Source organism: Stylophora pistillata, chromosome 7 (genome assembly GCF_964205215.1).
Source record: "Stylophora pistillata chromosome 7, jaStyPist1.2, whole genome shotgun sequence".
Taxonomy (NCBI): Eukaryota; Metazoa; Cnidaria; class Anthozoa; order Scleractinia; family Pocilloporidae; genus Stylophora; species Stylophora pistillata.
In genome coordinates, this window is record NC_142525.1 from 30,038,327 (window position 1) to 30,053,812 (window position 15,486).

General features: G+C 38.1%; 1 protein-coding gene and 1 long non-coding RNA gene across 5 annotated transcripts; both read right to left on the reverse strand.

Moving 5' to 3' along the window:
* Nucleotides 1-756: 756 nt before the first annotated feature.
* LOC111332172 (uncharacterized) lies at nt 757-4,988 on the reverse strand. Of its 3 annotated transcripts, XR_002694992.2 has the most exons (4): nt 4,607-4,988; nt 4,135-4,199; nt 3,662-3,754; nt 757-1,815 (listed from the first exon to the last, which is right to left on the reverse strand). It is a non-coding gene; the product is annotated as an uncharacterized LOC111332172 (long non-coding RNA). The 3 variants fall into 3 exon arrangements; XR_015989817.1 differs by lacking the exon at nt 4,607-4,988 and having other exon boundaries at nt 4,135-4,600; XR_015989816.1 differs by lacking the exons at nt 4,135-4,199; nt 4,607-4,988 and having other exon boundaries at nt 3,662-4,111.
* Nucleotides 4,989-5,108: 120 nt separating this feature from the next.
* LOC111332161 (hormone-sensitive lipase-like) lies at nt 5,109-15,315 on the reverse strand. Of its 2 annotated transcripts, none has more exons than XM_088728127.1 (8): nt 15,189-15,315; nt 13,304-14,055; nt 12,375-12,614; nt 11,825-12,004; nt 10,670-10,789; nt 9,928-10,114; nt 6,965-7,929; nt 5,109-6,279 (listed from the first exon to the last, which is right to left on the reverse strand). In XM_088728127.1, the coding sequence occupies exons 2-8, from the start codon at nt 13,856-13,858 to the stop codon at nt 6,046-6,048; spliced, it is 2,481 nt and encodes an 826-aa protein (XP_088584253.1). In that variant the 5' UTR covers nt 13,859-14,055; nt 15,189-15,315; the 3' UTR covers nt 5,109-6,045. The 2 variants fall into 2 exon arrangements, with proteins under 2 accessions (XP_088584253.1, XP_088584254.1); XM_088728128.1 differs by lacking the exon at nt 15,189-15,315 and adding an exon at nt 14,476-14,993.
* Nucleotides 15,316-15,486: the final 171 nt, after the last annotated feature.

Genomic DNA, 15,486 nt, shown 5'->3' on the forward strand with positions numbered 1-15,486 from the left:
CATTTGTCATCAAATTTCCATAGCTGTAATGGTCAAAAAGACTTAAAATCGAACAATTTTCTTTGCCTTCGAAGCTTTTTGTCCTGTATCAAAACATAAAGATTTTGATCCTTTGATTTGTAAAAAAATCATTAGGAAAAAAAATTGTTGTTTAAATAAGGGATTAATTGCTCTAAATACTATCGAAATACAACTAATCATCATATCAAGAGAAAAATACAAAAACAGTTTAAACAACAGACATTTGTGAAACAATTTTCTAAGGATGTAGTCAAATAAAAAGAATACAGTAGTATTTGTCTAGACTTTCCTCAAAATGTCACTCCTAATTGCGGTCGAAACAAATTATGATAATGCTGAAAAGGGTACGTTAACATTGAAAAAAAGGTAAAAAGGAAAACTTACAATTATAGAGTCTGACATGGTAATAAAAAAGGTTTTTCCGTCTCTCGGTATCGTAACAAGTTCACCAGGCTGTTTTTCTAAACATAAAAATCTTGAAAAGTACTCGGCAAAAACATGAAGAGAAAGAAAAAAATTGAAAGTTTGAGTACTTGTAACTCGTTAGTATGTCTCCCCTTTCAAAAATGCAATTATTGAAATTCAGAGCATGTTTTTACACTTCTAAAATTCCTGTAGTTCATAAAGACAGTGATAACAGATAAGATTCTTCGCTTGTGGTCCACAACTGGATTTGATTTTTTAAAATTCTGCGTTAGAAATTTTCCGAGCTCGATGTATAACTATACACATCTCTTTGATGAACCAGATATTGATTTTAATAGCCTGTTATACTTTGGGTTTATTACTTGGGTCAAGAGAACACATCATGATCAGGGCAAGAAATTCTCTTGCTCAATTGTAAACAACCAAACACTACAGGCTACAACCTAGACTGGATGAAATGGCAAGATCCGGGAAAAAGCAAATTGGTTCAAGAAAAGTTTAACACACAAAACAAAAAAAATAATTAACCGAGTGTTTGTATTTCGAAGACTTCCAAAACGCAACCAATGCTAATGTTTCGGCCTTTCCTTTTACTTGCTATTTCATCTCTACTGTAAAAACTTTTGAAATTTAAAATCGGGAACTTTAAGTTAAAGTTTTACAAAATTGTGCAAGGTAATGCACAGGTTTAGTAAACGGAAATTTTCGCTGGAGGCATTTTTACAATTCTTGTCGAAAAAAGTTGTAAGGGGAATCGCTCTGCAAATTCGTCCAAATTTTCCCGCCAAAAGTCTTAGTAGATATGGGAAAACATTTTTCTACGTACCTTTAAATTATATTTAATAGATTTTGAATCAAATAATTACAAAAAGTGGTGGATTCATTGTGCACTTTATTGCTTGAGAAGGAGGTAAATAATAAAAGACAACAACAGAATCAACCCGTGTTTAATAAAACTTGTATAACCTCTTAGAAATGCAATGATATTAAAAGGAGACAATAAAAAAAATGGCGCGCCCGTATTTTTCTAAGTTTTTCGGCGGGAAAATTCAATGCATTTCAACAGATGTTACTTACAGAGACTATGAATAAAAGAAATGGCGCATGCGCATTTTGAGCGCGCCCGTATTTTTTTCTAAGTTTTTTGGCGGGAAAATTGAAACGTTTAATCAGATCTTGCCCTCAGAATAACTCCAGAAATAAAATTTACAAATGTTTTAAAATAGCGGTAAACTCGAGACTTAACTCCGTATTGTACTTTCTGAAAAACATTGAATAAACCCGTTAAGTTGAACTCAATATTTGATCATGATAGGCCTGATTCCCTTTACTTCTTCTCGTCGATCACGAAGCCTCCGTGAAAATATACTGAAAAAAAAACAAAACAAATAAACCTTACATTAAGTGTGAAGTAAATTTGCGCTAGGCATCAACAGATTATTTCCCTGTAGTCCAGGCTATTTAAAGAGCAACATTTATTTATTATTAAAAAATTATCTTTTGTCTTCAGTTTTTTGAAAAGCCTTTAAAGATTTCATGAAACTTTTTAAAGAGCAACACTGTTTTTCAAATTCCTTTGACAGACTGAATATGCATGTGCACCTCCTCCTCACCGCCAAAGAATTTAAATATTACTGTAGAGGAATAATTTTGGCATTTGTTATCTGCAATATTGCAAGTATCGGCATAAGAAGACGAGGAAAAACACACTTTCGATTACGCACAGAAAATTAAACATGTACACCTCCTACTCAAAGCCGCAAAATTTAAGGGCAAGAGTTCCGTATGATAACCCACTACTTCATCATGCATTCAGTTCTTCGATGAAAGAAAAACAAAGGCGAAAATGATAGATTATCTTTGAGACTCTTACGCTTTGTTACGAATAGTATGGAGTTATGTGGAAGTCTTTCCAATTTAGCTATTCTTGATTTAAATGAAGGAAATTAAATGGAAATTTAGGTTGCTTGAACATTTTTCTTATAGCAGTTTTTTCTCTCTAAATCTCCCTCAAGAAAATAGAAACTGATCTCGTCTCTCTATAATGACACACGCCTACACTTAAACTATGAGAATGTTCGAAAACCTCTGAAATATTATAGGTAATCGCAAGGGGCCGAGTAAAATTATGGATTAAAATCACTTCTGTTTTCTTTTCCTGAAACTTCTGAAAACACAAGTGATATCAATCTTTGATTTTACGCAGAAACAAGTGATTACTTGTTTATAATATATAGGGCAAAATTCTATTTTATTAAGTGGGTCAAAAACGCACGCTGATTTACACTTTCGTAGGAAGCCGCCATTTCAGTGTCTCAACCAAACAGCATTTTAGTAATTTAGCAATAGAACGATATAGATTTATTTTTTCTGTCACGAGTTTGGAAAAGAGGTACTAGAAGTCGCTGGTGACGTCCAATTCTAACCCAAAACAATATTAGCACACTGGAAGCATAGAAGAAAGGCGCGTGTCGGGTCTCTGATTTTTGTATGACAACCGTGAATTAAAGAATGAGTCTCGTCAGCACTTCTTAAAGCATTTCCTATCAAGGGGCCGACCATTTAACTCTTGAGGGAGAGGGGGGGTGGGTGGGTGATTTTGAAAACAAAATTTCCCGCAAGCGCTTGTTGGAAGAAAAAAATTGCATGCAGCCCAAATGTAACGGAAAAAATGTACCAAAAAATGTACGGAAAAAATATCCTGCACAGCAGATTGCTATAAAAAAAGTTTCTTGATGACCAGAAATCACCCACCCTCCCTCAAAAGTTTAATGGTCGACCCCTAACAAATAGATTCCCCCAGTTGCCGTGCGTCTATTGAGTAATAGGTCACAGATGACGTCATAAAAGTGGCACACGAGGCGCAGCCGAAGGTGTCTCTGATATTCTTTGTGGTGTCAGTTTCAATTAGTTTTACATATATTCTATTAGTAAGCACATTTTGGTGATTTTAGAGAACTTTATGCAATGTACGTACTGCTAGTGAAATGAAGAAAAAGTCCCAGTAATTCCTCAATGTAGGGTTCCTGTAAAGTTGTTCCTTATACGGCATTCTTCCTCAATTCTAAGCCACAATGATCGTTTGACTGCATTTTCAATTCTTTCTGTTCTTACTGTGTGCTATTAGACGTATCTACCTCGCTATTTATCATCAGGTATTCTTGAATTATATTTGTTACCCCAAATAGAAAAGGAAAACAAAACAAAAACTCACTTTTTGAAGCTGTCCATCTTATCTTGTCATGATCGCACAATACCAAACAGATTCCTCATTCAATTCCCTTATCTTGTCTTGCCTGCGTCGAGTCTGGCAAGAAATGGAAAGCAAAAAAATCCCTCGATAATTGCTAAGTTTACACGTTTATTTTTTCGTTACCTTACTTCGGCTTCTTTACTGGTTCGACAATATGTTCCTTATTTGCGTCCATGACAAAATCCTTGAATCTCACTAATTATTTACAGCCCCAGTTTCAGGCTTACTTTGGCTGATGCAGTACCAAAACAGTCCAAACTTACCCATCTGATTACCACTTACATTTTATCGGACAGCTAAGTTAGGAAAATTCAAGGGCTAATGAAAATTACGCAGCAAATCTTAATAGCCGGTGAGATTTAACCACCTGGTCAAAGTATGATATAGCAGCCACATGTACATAGGCCTATTTTCAACAAATTGCTGAAACTTACCTTGCAATAATTTTTTCCCCTTCGTTTCCTCTCTATTCACTCCCATTCGTAGCTACATTAGGAAGCTGCATCAGATTGATTACAGAAAGAATTTGATCTAAGTTTCGATTTTAATCGTATGAATCGTTCACGAAATACACTGAGGAAAAGCTTTAGCGGTTTGTGCCTTACAGCCACGTTATGTTAAAAATCTATCACGACTAATGAATGCGTCGCCATTAGACTTTCTAAAAAGTTTTGAATCGATTTGAATTTACCGCTGCCAGGAACATTTCCTCCTTCTCCAAAACCTCTTCTTGGCTCGGGTAGACTTTTAATTTTAAAAATTGCCCTGGAAACCCAATCCGAAGGACATATATCATGGCGTGGAATTACTCCAGAGTCAAGAACTTGTTCGAAACACTTCCTCCGTCAATCTCGAATTCCTAAACTTCATTAAGCGCGCTGAACTACAGCTTACAATAGTACTCACCGTATCCTCACAGCGTGTTCTTTTGTGAAAGCTTCGTGGTGTATTGTGAGTACAAGCCAAATCTTCAAGCAAATGCTGGAAATCAGATTTGACTGTTTGATGAAGTTTTTTTGCGGAAATGTGAAACTGCTTTGACCACGAGGACCATAGAATACAAATGAGTTGGAAGAATCCATATGCAAATTCAAATATGCGGAAAAACCCTTGGGATGTGAACGGTGTGACTTTTTACAGCAATATTTCCTGTCGTTTCTGATCTAAGGGTATCTTGGGAAAAAAAGGGTTGTTTTCTTGTTGAGTACGATTGTAAAAGCGGCTGGGAAGTTAACCCCCATACTGTAGAGGACTGACGAGCCTTATCAGCATGCTCCAGCAACGAATGGTGCGTAGTGAATTCCTTTTGGTCTCCACCAACTTGCTCCCTCATTCCTTTTCTCAGAGAGACCCTGGAAACAAGTTTCCGTTTGTAATGCATCCCAGGGAGACTTAACGCATGCAAAACTTAATCGAAATGAAGTATAATTTTAGCAATTAAATCTGAAGAAAGAGAACGCACACATGATAATTTTAAATAGACGTCGTAAAACAATTCTACTAAATAGTAACGACTTATCCGCGGCCTAAAAGGAACTGTTTTTTAAAGAAAAAAAACAAAACAAAAAAAACAAAAACAGAACAACAGTGTAAATTGCATCTGACACTTTTTTTTTAACAGCTTCAATTTTAATATCCTAATTGTATTTTTTACATTTTTGTCAACTTTTGATCCAGCACATTATTTCTAGTTATCCATATACATTCTTATTTTAATAGAATTTTACGGCCTGTAACAAATTTCATTGACTAGATTTCGCATTTATATCAAATAAGCGACGCGACTGGATATCGCATGTTTTCCACCGTTATAACCAACAAAATTCCCTCTTACTGTAGTTCAAATATCAGTTACCCTCTCTTTGAAAGTTTTAGAGAGGAATAGCACATTATTTTCAATTCAGAATGTAACAAATACACCAAAAATATTCTTCCTATGCTTCATTTTTGGATGTAACCGACAAAAACATCCATCTTCCTCGCCTGCGAGGTTTGTAGAAATTGCAAAGCTATCGAGGTAAACTAATTTGATTCCATTCAAATTGTGCAACGCAACATTTTCGTGACAGAGCTGCGTGACCATCACGAAATCATTCCAATTTTTATCGAATTGCCTGTAGCTAGTGACAGAAATTGACAGGGCACGAGAGAAAACGCACCATTTACGTGACAGTGTAGGAAACCATTCGAACTGTTATTTCATAATTGTAAATAGACCTAAATAGCTTGTAAAAGAAAATAATTGGAATTGGAATTCAATGGTCCAAAGCTAGGGATAGAAAGTAGAAGAACGTATAGTAACGTGATATTTTTGCGAGAGCATGGCGTGACGGTGTACCAGGCCCTCAGTACACAGGAGCTTTCTCCGTGTTGCCCACCAATCTTTTCCCCGATAATGTTCGCTTTAAGCACACAACACAGAGTTCATTTCCTTCTCTCGCTTCCTGACTGGCCAAATGGAAGCTCAGAAATCCGTGGGGTAAATCCTCTAGAATGTACAGTTCCACGTCTTTCCCAAGGGAACGTAGCCGGCGGGCAAATTCAACTGAGTCGTCCAGTATGGGGTCCAAAGTGCAGGCCTAATACAGAACAAGATAAGGGCGCCATTACCGACAGAAATATTATTACCTGTGATTTTTAGAGATGCATGAGATAGTGTTCGGAATAACTGCTGGCTGGGGTAGACAAATGCCACAGAAGGAATCACTAAACCAAAAGGAACGCGAAAGATTGTGAAGGAAGTGTAAGCTTGTAGCGGATACGTAAAAAATACAAACTTGAAAAATTTTGGTTCAATTTTCAAAACTGCTCTTACAGCAACATCCTTCTTTTCTGAACGCACTCTAATCAAATGCTAAAAGTTGATTACCAAAACAGCTGTTTTAGAGTTGTGACATGAGAAAACCAGCGCTGAACACTTGGTCATTTTTCGTTGAGAAAACAGTCAATGTTTCACAAGAGAGCGCTCCAAAGCAAAATATTCTTTTTTCTTTTTATGATCTCATTTCGACGGAGTGTCGAAAGCTAATACTAAAGGAATCGCAACAGCCAATCAGAAAAAAGAAAAATCAGAGTCTAAGCATGGAAACAACCAAAATCGCGGGAAAATTGGTTGTAGTCGCGATTGGTTTTATTCGTATTCGATTTCAATTTCGCCTATTGCGTGACGTAAACATATTTGCACAATTAAAGAGGCTTATTCTGCGAGCTTGGGCTACCTGTGGTCATAATTGTCGCGATAAGAAAGCTAGAGAGGAAACTTACCACAAGATCAATTGGTGGTAAACTCTTCAACATTCCATCAGGCGCCAGGAGTGGAGACATATACGGGTTCTTGGTGATAGGAATACGCACTTGGGACATAGACTGGCTCTTTAAATGAGACTCATCATCATGTCCCACCTCCTCGTCCTCATCTGGCGATGTGCCCACCTCTTCGTAGGGCTCATCTTGAGATATTTCAAGAGGAAGCAAAAGAAGCTCTCCACTTGGGCTCTCAGGAGATTCTACCACGTTCACCACGTGGCACTCTTCAATGTCCCTATGGTAGTGTACTCCTATATGTTCCATCTCGTCTCCTCCGCCATTTTTGCTTCTCTGAGGAGTTATCGGTCTACTGGATGTGGTGTCTTGGGAATGTCTTCTGGAGTGTGGGTGACGAGATGAAGAGCTACTTATTTCAGAATCCTTTTCTTGGTCCGAGACTCTATCCTCTAGATGTTCCTCTGATGAATGCACCACACTAGTGCAGTGATGACCAGCGGCTTTCTCAGTGTTTGCGCTTGCCATGTTGTTGATAGTCTCTGTATCTTCAAACTGCGGCGAGCTTAAACAACTATGGAAACTCTCTGGCCCTGATGGCGAAAGGACTTCTGAGTGGCTACCACTCCTGGCAAGTTTAGCCTCCTTAGAGCCAACTCTTAGTAATCTCAAGAGAGAGTTTGTCTTCCTCCTTTTCACAACACTCAATGGCTGGGTAGTTTTACCTGTTAAAGATTTTATTGAATTTGTGGTGCAGTCATCAAAGGGTGACTTGTCCATACCTGAGTAGGCCGCCAGGCAAGCACCTAACAACCCTGTAGGAAGTAGTGGGTCCATAAGGCTCAGCAGACGGGAGGGAGAGGGTACCCACTGTACATTGAAAGGTGCATAGGCAGCTAGAATGGAGTCTGGTGTACGGATGCCAACCTCTGCTGCACGCATGCTCAGTGATACACACAAATTGCCACCTAAAAGTAATTATGAAAGAGATTAGATGGTTGAGTGCCAGGCTCTGACATGACCTCAACCTATGGTTAAATAATTTTTAATTCAGCTCTTTTTGGCCGCTAACTAGATAGTTTACTTTTTTCTTTTCTTGGTGGTTGAAGCCTGGTGTTTCCACCAGTGTTGCTTGACTGTCAATTTGATGGCTGCAAGATTTTCTTGCAAAATGATAATGCAATGCAATGGTCACAGTGCAATATTAGAAGAGGGGTGAGAAAGATAGGGTTTAACAGACTTCCAAATTTCAAGCCACTAGCATCTTAGTTTAGTTTAGTTTAGTTTCGTATGATGCACGATCCTCGCAGTAGATAGCGCTATTTAAGCAATAGCGAAAATCAGACCTGAAAAAAATCAGGCCTGTACGGGACTCGAACCACTGACCTCTGCGATACTAGTTCAGCGCTCTACCAATTGAGCTAACAAGCCATCTGGGAGCAGGCCGTTAAGTTGATTCTTAATAAACCAGTGAAAGTCATAAATGAGATACAATGAATATATGAAGATCATCTAATTTGAACTGCGGTATTAGATACGTATGATGCACGATCCTCGCAGTAGATAGCGCTATTTAAGCAATAGCGAAAATCAGACCTGAAAAAAAAAAAAAAAAAAAAAAATCAGGCCTGTACGGGACTCGAACCACTGACCTCTGCGATACTAGTGCAGCGCTCTACCAATTGAGGTAACAAGCCAACTGGGAGCAGGCCGTTAAGTTAATTCGTAATAAACCCGTGAAAATCATAAATGAGATACAATGAATATATGAAGATCATATAATTTGAACTGCGGTATTAGATACGTATGATGCACGATCCTCGCAGTAGATAGCGCTATTTAAGCAATAGCGAAAATCAGACCTGAAAAAAATCAGGCCTGATTTTCGCTATTGCTTAAATAGCGCTATCTACTGCGAGGATCGTGCATCATACATATCTAATACCGCAGTTCAAATTATATGATCTTCATGTATTCATTGTATCTCAATTATCACTTTCACGGGTTTATTACGAATCAACTTAACGGCCTGCTCCCAGTTGGCTTGTTGGCTCAATTGGTAGAGCGCTGCATTAGTATCGCAGAGGTCAGTGGTTCGAGTCCCGTATAGGCCTGATTTTTTTTTTTTTTTTTCAGCTCTGATTTTCGCTATTGCTTCAATAGCGCTATCTACTGTGAGGATCGTGCATCATACGTATCTAATACCGCAGTTCAAATTATATGATCTTCATATATTCATTGTATCTCATTAGTTTAGTTTATTAGCTTCGCCGACAGGCAGGGACACTGCAACAGCTTACGCCAGTTACTGCGGGCCCAGTAAACCCACCCATCCCACCCCAGGGGAGGACATCCACCACACAGTAATCTTGTGCGTGGAAAATTAATGTCTCCTGCCCCTAACCCTGCAGGAGACAGGGCCTACGGTTTATTTTTCCTTATCACAGAAGACTAGAATGTCTATCCATTTCTTGATATTATAGAAAGGTAGCAAATTCTCCTTAGTTATTTTAAGACCATGAGTACTGGTCCGGCCGGGGCTCAAACCCTTGACCTCCCGCACAACACAATCCAGTGCTCTAACCAATTGAGCTAACTGGGAGGCGCGGTTAGCTCAATTAGCATCTTAAAGGCATCTTAAAGTGAGATTCCATAACAGCTGAAAAATTTCGTACGCTGAAGGACAAAGTTGGCCCCGAAGTGTCACCAGAAGAGGACTTACCAAAATATGGGAAGAGCTAGAGCAGTTGGTAAAAAAAATAATAATCATCTTTATTGGGGAGACTTTTTCATAACAGATATGGTTTTCAAAAAGGACCTCGAGACAAGGCCATGATCGCTGAACAGTGCCTATTGACTGCAGAATCCCAAATGGGGGTGGCAAGGGTTTACAATCTGATGATAACACTTACAATAAAGATAAGAATTAACAAGGATATTTGCTGACACCAAAATTGGTATCTAACCTGCTGAATCTCCAGCTAAGCAGATACGCTTTCCCATAGTACCCAGCTGATGGAAGTTATTCAAACACCAGGCATACACAAAGAAACATTCTTCCAAAGCCCGTGGAAAAGGAGCTTCTGGTGCCAATGAATAGTCTATTGATAGGATGGGCACACCAACTTCACACGCCCAGGTACGAAGGTACATCTGAAAAAAAAAGTCTTAAGTAAGCTTGGATTTGCATTGTCTTTGTAAAAATACTGTTAATATATACCTTGAAAAATATAAAGAAATAGAAGAACCTTTACACATTTAAAGCTTTCACCAAAAGCTCTGCTTGGTGAGAAGAATACCCTGTAAGAAAATTCTGTTACAAATATCTTAATCTGCCAAAATACATTAACAGAGGATAAAAAGGAGAAGGCTTTAATTTTCCTGTTAACTAACACTTTACACCATAACATCAGTGTACATATTCTCCATACTGTTCTCTACACATTTTCTACAAGGTTGGTGAGCAGAAATTGTTGAACAATGAAGAGCTTCTTTAAATGGTGACCATTTCCTTAATTCTCATGACCTTGATGTGTGATTCTAAGGTGATACTGTACGGAGAAATTAGATGCTTGTCACTACTATCACTACTAGGGATCAAAGGGTCAACAGAAGTTGTCTACTTGATGGATGTTTCACTTCATACATTTACCAGAGTGTAACTTATGTCAGAGGTGGTCACTTTCATGAACATACATAATTTCATACCTCATGTGATTTTGATGACTGGGCGACAAAGCCTCCACCATGCACATGAAGTATCATGCCATCACTTTTGGGCTTTGGTGATCGGCCATGGTGCGAGAGACTGTCACTTCCATCTCTACTCTGAAGCACAAAATAAGCCAATAAGACAATATCAGGCTGTGCATCATCTACAGAATTTGAAGAACTCTCCTTCTCAATTTCAATTTACTGAGGTATTTTTTATTCAGAAATTGAGAATATTCTCTTATTGCTTGTAGTGCTTTCAACAGCTGTCAATCACAGTGCTTGGAATGCACAGGTGGTCCAAAAGAAAAGGAGTTTTTTTCTGTATTCAGGCATCATCTTGCATGATGTTGATTAAAATTTGTTGTGTTTGTGTCCAAAGTTTCAGTGTTTATTTAAGCATAAACACCAAATTGTTGTACTCTACTTTCTTGGTGTTACATTTTTCAACCCTTTACACTCTCACATCAGTATGCAAATTCTCCATACTCTTCTCTATACATTTCCTAGATGCTAACAAGAAGAATTTGTTCAACAATCAAGAGCTTCTTTAGTTGGTGATCATTTCCTTTATTCTCATCACCTTAATGCATGATTCAGAGGTGACATGGTAAGGAGAAATTAGCTGATAGTCACTCTTAAAGTGCCTCTGAAGTAAAAAATTTTTTTTGCATAATTTTGTAGCTTATTATGTCCTTATTAGGGAATGACAAAAGAAATTTCAAGAAAAGAAATTTAAATCAGCTTTTTGGTGGCTCGAAGTCCCTAAATTAGACGTTATCGGTGTCTCTGGAAACTGGGAACGAGTTTGGCTCTGATGACGTTGTTGGTGGTTCTGGCGCTTTGTTTAAGCTTTTGTTTGTTGTCTTCAGAACCACCAACTACGTCACTTCCTTTGTAAGATGAGATTTGACCGCGTGCAAAATGGACCCATTTCACATTGCAAAATCCAAACTTTGAGGTTCAAAAAATAATATAAGAAAGTTCTTTTGGTCAGTCAAAATCGCTTAGCTGTATTCATCAAGACATAAGCAAACAAACGGGGCAAAAAAAAATTTTACTTCATAGGCACTTTAAAGGGTTTAAAATTTTTATGAAACTCTGACCTTGGCTATCTGAGATTTCCAACAGTAAATAACAATCAGCTCATACCTGCCCTTCCCTCCATTCATATGACAAAAGTCGCACTTGAACTGGAGCCAGACCAGACCAAGAACAGGGTGGAGCAATACTCACAGACTTCCCATTCGACAACTGAAGTTCAAATGACTCCGGAGGAATATAGAACACTCTGTTCACTTTCATTGCAGAACAAACAAGCAAGGGCACATGCTGTACAGCAACAGAATATTAAAGTTATAAGGGTTACAGTTTGTAGTTTATAAAAATTCATATCTTCAAAATACGCACTAAAAGCAGAGCATCTAGGCACTGGGTAGTTCTTCAAAAGGCACAGCTTTAACTTTGGCTTTGACAGTTTAACTCAAAGTTTTTGGGGAAATTGAAAATAGCCTGAGAATCAGTAATCAAAATGCCCACAGTTGGGACAAAATGACCAAGAAATGAGAAAAATATGGTGTTTACTGACTGGTCAGACTAGTACTGCTGCCAGACTTCTCCCACACTAGTCTCATCATTAACAATTTCTCTATTCTTAAAACCGTTTTGAGTAATGAAGAAACTATTCCGCTGTAGGAGGTACCTGAAGTCCATAACCTTCTGTCAAACTCCAGAAAGCTTTACAGAATTCCATGTTAGTTTTCTGTGTCACATCCACAATCACCTTGGCTCTCATCTCAGGATTCACGGTGTACTTCCCACTGTTTAAGAAAGATACTGTTGCACATGCCATGCTGCTCAGCTTGTGATGATGATAACCTTCAGCAAATGATGCCATTGCCACACAGACAACTTGTAAGAAATGCCGCAAACTGCTAGAGAACTGACAAAGGACATAACGGCATTTCATTTTGTGAAAGAAAACAGGGTAACTCCCAACTTTCTAACATTAGTAGCAACATTAATTTTCTTGATTAAAAGTTGAAAATAATCATGATTTGCTTAAATCTGTTCCTTTTCAATTAGCATTATGCACCTGTAATGGAAACTGAATATAACAAATGCACCAAATATAAAATTAGGTAGGTTTTGAAAAAAGAATGATATAGCTCAAGTAGCTAAAGTAAAATTTCCAGGTGACCCTCAGTTCATATTGTAATATCACAATAAAGGAAGGTCAGAAATTTCTTATTTGCCAAAAATGTACTATATATACACGGACTACAGGCAACATCATCTTATGAACATGGTAAATATTTCCTTTCAATTTTCGTTCTTCAACTTTTTTCCATCAATTTCATAATTGTTTTTTTGATTAATTTCGAAGGAGAGCAAAAAGAATAAAATCAAGAAATAAAAAACAAAACGAAAACTGCCTAAGAAAGATTATGATGCAAATGGAAAGTTTAAATCTATCATCAATCAGTAAAATCGTCTTGACGACCAAATTTGTCAAGCATCTATTTCGTTTTCAATTTATTGATAAAAGAATCATCTGTAATACCCCTTATTTAAGTGAATTAAAGATAAGCAAACTTAAATATTTACTCAAGTTCACTCGTAAATATTCACCTGAAAACCCAAAGTTCTGCCATAAAAGCACTCTCTATCCAACTGCTCAACTTCCAACATGACTTTAGAGTCAAAGTTCTCAGGGAATAAGTTGTCTGGCACACTGTCTTCAACCACTATCTTAGCAAATTGTAACAATTGACTTGTCCTTTGAAAAACATTGGAGAAAGCTTCGACTTCCAAGCTGTAGTGGTGAGATCGAAAATAAAATCTATCTCGATGAGTTTGGCAATAGATAGATAGCTCTGTAACAGAATGAAGGCAATGTTCAACAAGCCTTAGTAAACTCCTATAGCCATTTCCCTTGATATCTTTACTGTAGTCGTATAAGGGTGCTGCCTTCGCGAGCAAAATTGCTCCTTTTTCCAAAGAATCTATGGTTGATAGCATCAGTTTAAAACCATCGTAGAGCTTTTTATAAACTTCCTTGCTTGTGTACTGTTCAAAATATTCTGCATTGTCTGTAAGGATTCGTTTTAAGTGACAAAAGAGAAGAGGTAGAGAATCGTAGTCACCCAAGTCAATTTTCTCCAGAGTCCCGTTTGTGTCCGCCATTTTGAGAAACCCACCGATAACCAAACTCGATTAAAACGGCAATCGCTAATCTTGCGAAGCCTCCGATTTTCGTCAGTGTCCTTTGCGCTGACAATATCTCTCTGCAAGCCACTTAGCAAGGGAATATTCCTCATTTGCAAGTTTCAGGCAGCTGAAATAATTCACCTCAAGGGGAGGCATGTTTTGAGTTAGGGTGCCTAATCGATGCAAGAAAACCAAAACATCATTATATTGTCGGGATTGTCTTCCCCATAAATTAGGCTCCTAAAAAAAATTTTCCTTAAATTCTCTTTGCGTAAGAAAAAATATCACCGTGCAGTTGTTTGGATACTATCCTTCTCGAATGGTACAAAATTTAGGTTCTAACCGCCTCACTCACGTGATGGAAATATAGGACTTTGTACTGGACAAGAGGATAAGAACAACAGATTACAACCAAGAGCGCTTTTGTTAATGTTGATGTTGCTAATCCTAAACAAGTGACTCATCTATGAAGTACAAAAGGGAAAAAATAAAGCAACTCTGCCACAGAGCCCTAGGGGAAATGTTTTAAGTAAAAAACGTTACATGAGAAAGACCGCGAACGTATTCGAACTCAGCGGTAGTTTTGAACGAACCTTTCCAACCTTTGAGCACTTCCTAATCATCCCATGCTAAAAATTAACGTGACATTATAAATTTGCGCAGTCTGACGACAGGTACCAGGACGGTAAATTATTCACTTGTCAACTTTGACCTCAACGTTGCAATCCCATGACATGCTTCAGGGAAGATATGGCGCTACAGTGAGAACGTAAACAAATCCAACCAATTTCAAAATTCTTCAAAGAAATGTAAATTAATTTTCAGGCGAGGTTTTTCCAAGAGTCACCGTCGTGGCATCTCAAACTCCCTGCCTCTGAAAATCTGAAGTAACCAGCTCTCTAGGGTGGGGCTGTCCTTTCTCTCCGCATTCCTGATGCTCGCAAACTAAATGCTTCACTTTAAAATGATTCCTTGTGAACTGACTTAATTACTGGGAGAATTTTGACTAAATTCCACGCCAATCTGGCATTATGGCTTAAACTTCGAGAAATTCATTCACCAAACGCAGCCAAAAAGTAACGCAATAACCGGCTGGTTTGAATTTTGAACGAGTTGAGAAATTCACGAAGAAAAGCATTCGAGTTCTCACTGTAATGAATAAGCCACGAAGGTGGAAATATACTTCTCTCACCTTCTCGTGATTAAAGAACTAGAAAAAGTATATATGTCAATAAAGTGTAGGATTAAAAAACGGGATGTAATGACGAGAATTAAACTCATGCTCTTCCGTACACTACACTCTTACTTTCCAGGTTTGATGTGGTTCGCCTCTCGAATAGTCATGGCCGATAAGAACGAGGTGTTGATAGAGTACACGGCGGGGTAGGAGTGTTTCTCAATCTAAGCTCCTCTCACATTTCCCCGGCCTAGATGTTCTCTCCTTCTAGCATTGTGATGTCATGTTGTCAAGGTGATCTACTATGAGCGCGCGCAACACAGCGAATTGAGCGACTTTTTTTTTTTTTAATTTGTTCTAATACAGGTCTATTGTTGACAAACCACCGCCATCGTTTGGATGGAACTTACCTGCCATGTTGATCCTA

What these genes read in the sequence shown, in the direction of transcription:
- LOC111332161 (XM_088728127.1), bottom strand. Translation starts at nt 13,858, where the DNA reads ATGGCGGACACAAACGGGACTCTGGAGAAAATTGACTTGGGTGACTAC. An exon ending in CTTAGCTGGAGATTCAGCAG is followed by an intron (nt 7,930 to 9,927) that starts GTTAGATACCAA and finishes AATTACTTTTAG; the next exon opens with GTGGCAATTTGTGTGTATCA. An exon ending in TACCACCAATTGATCTTGTG is followed by an intron (nt 6,280 to 6,964) that starts GTAAGTTTCCTC and finishes GTTCTGTATTAG; the next exon opens with GCCTGCACTTTGGACCCCAT.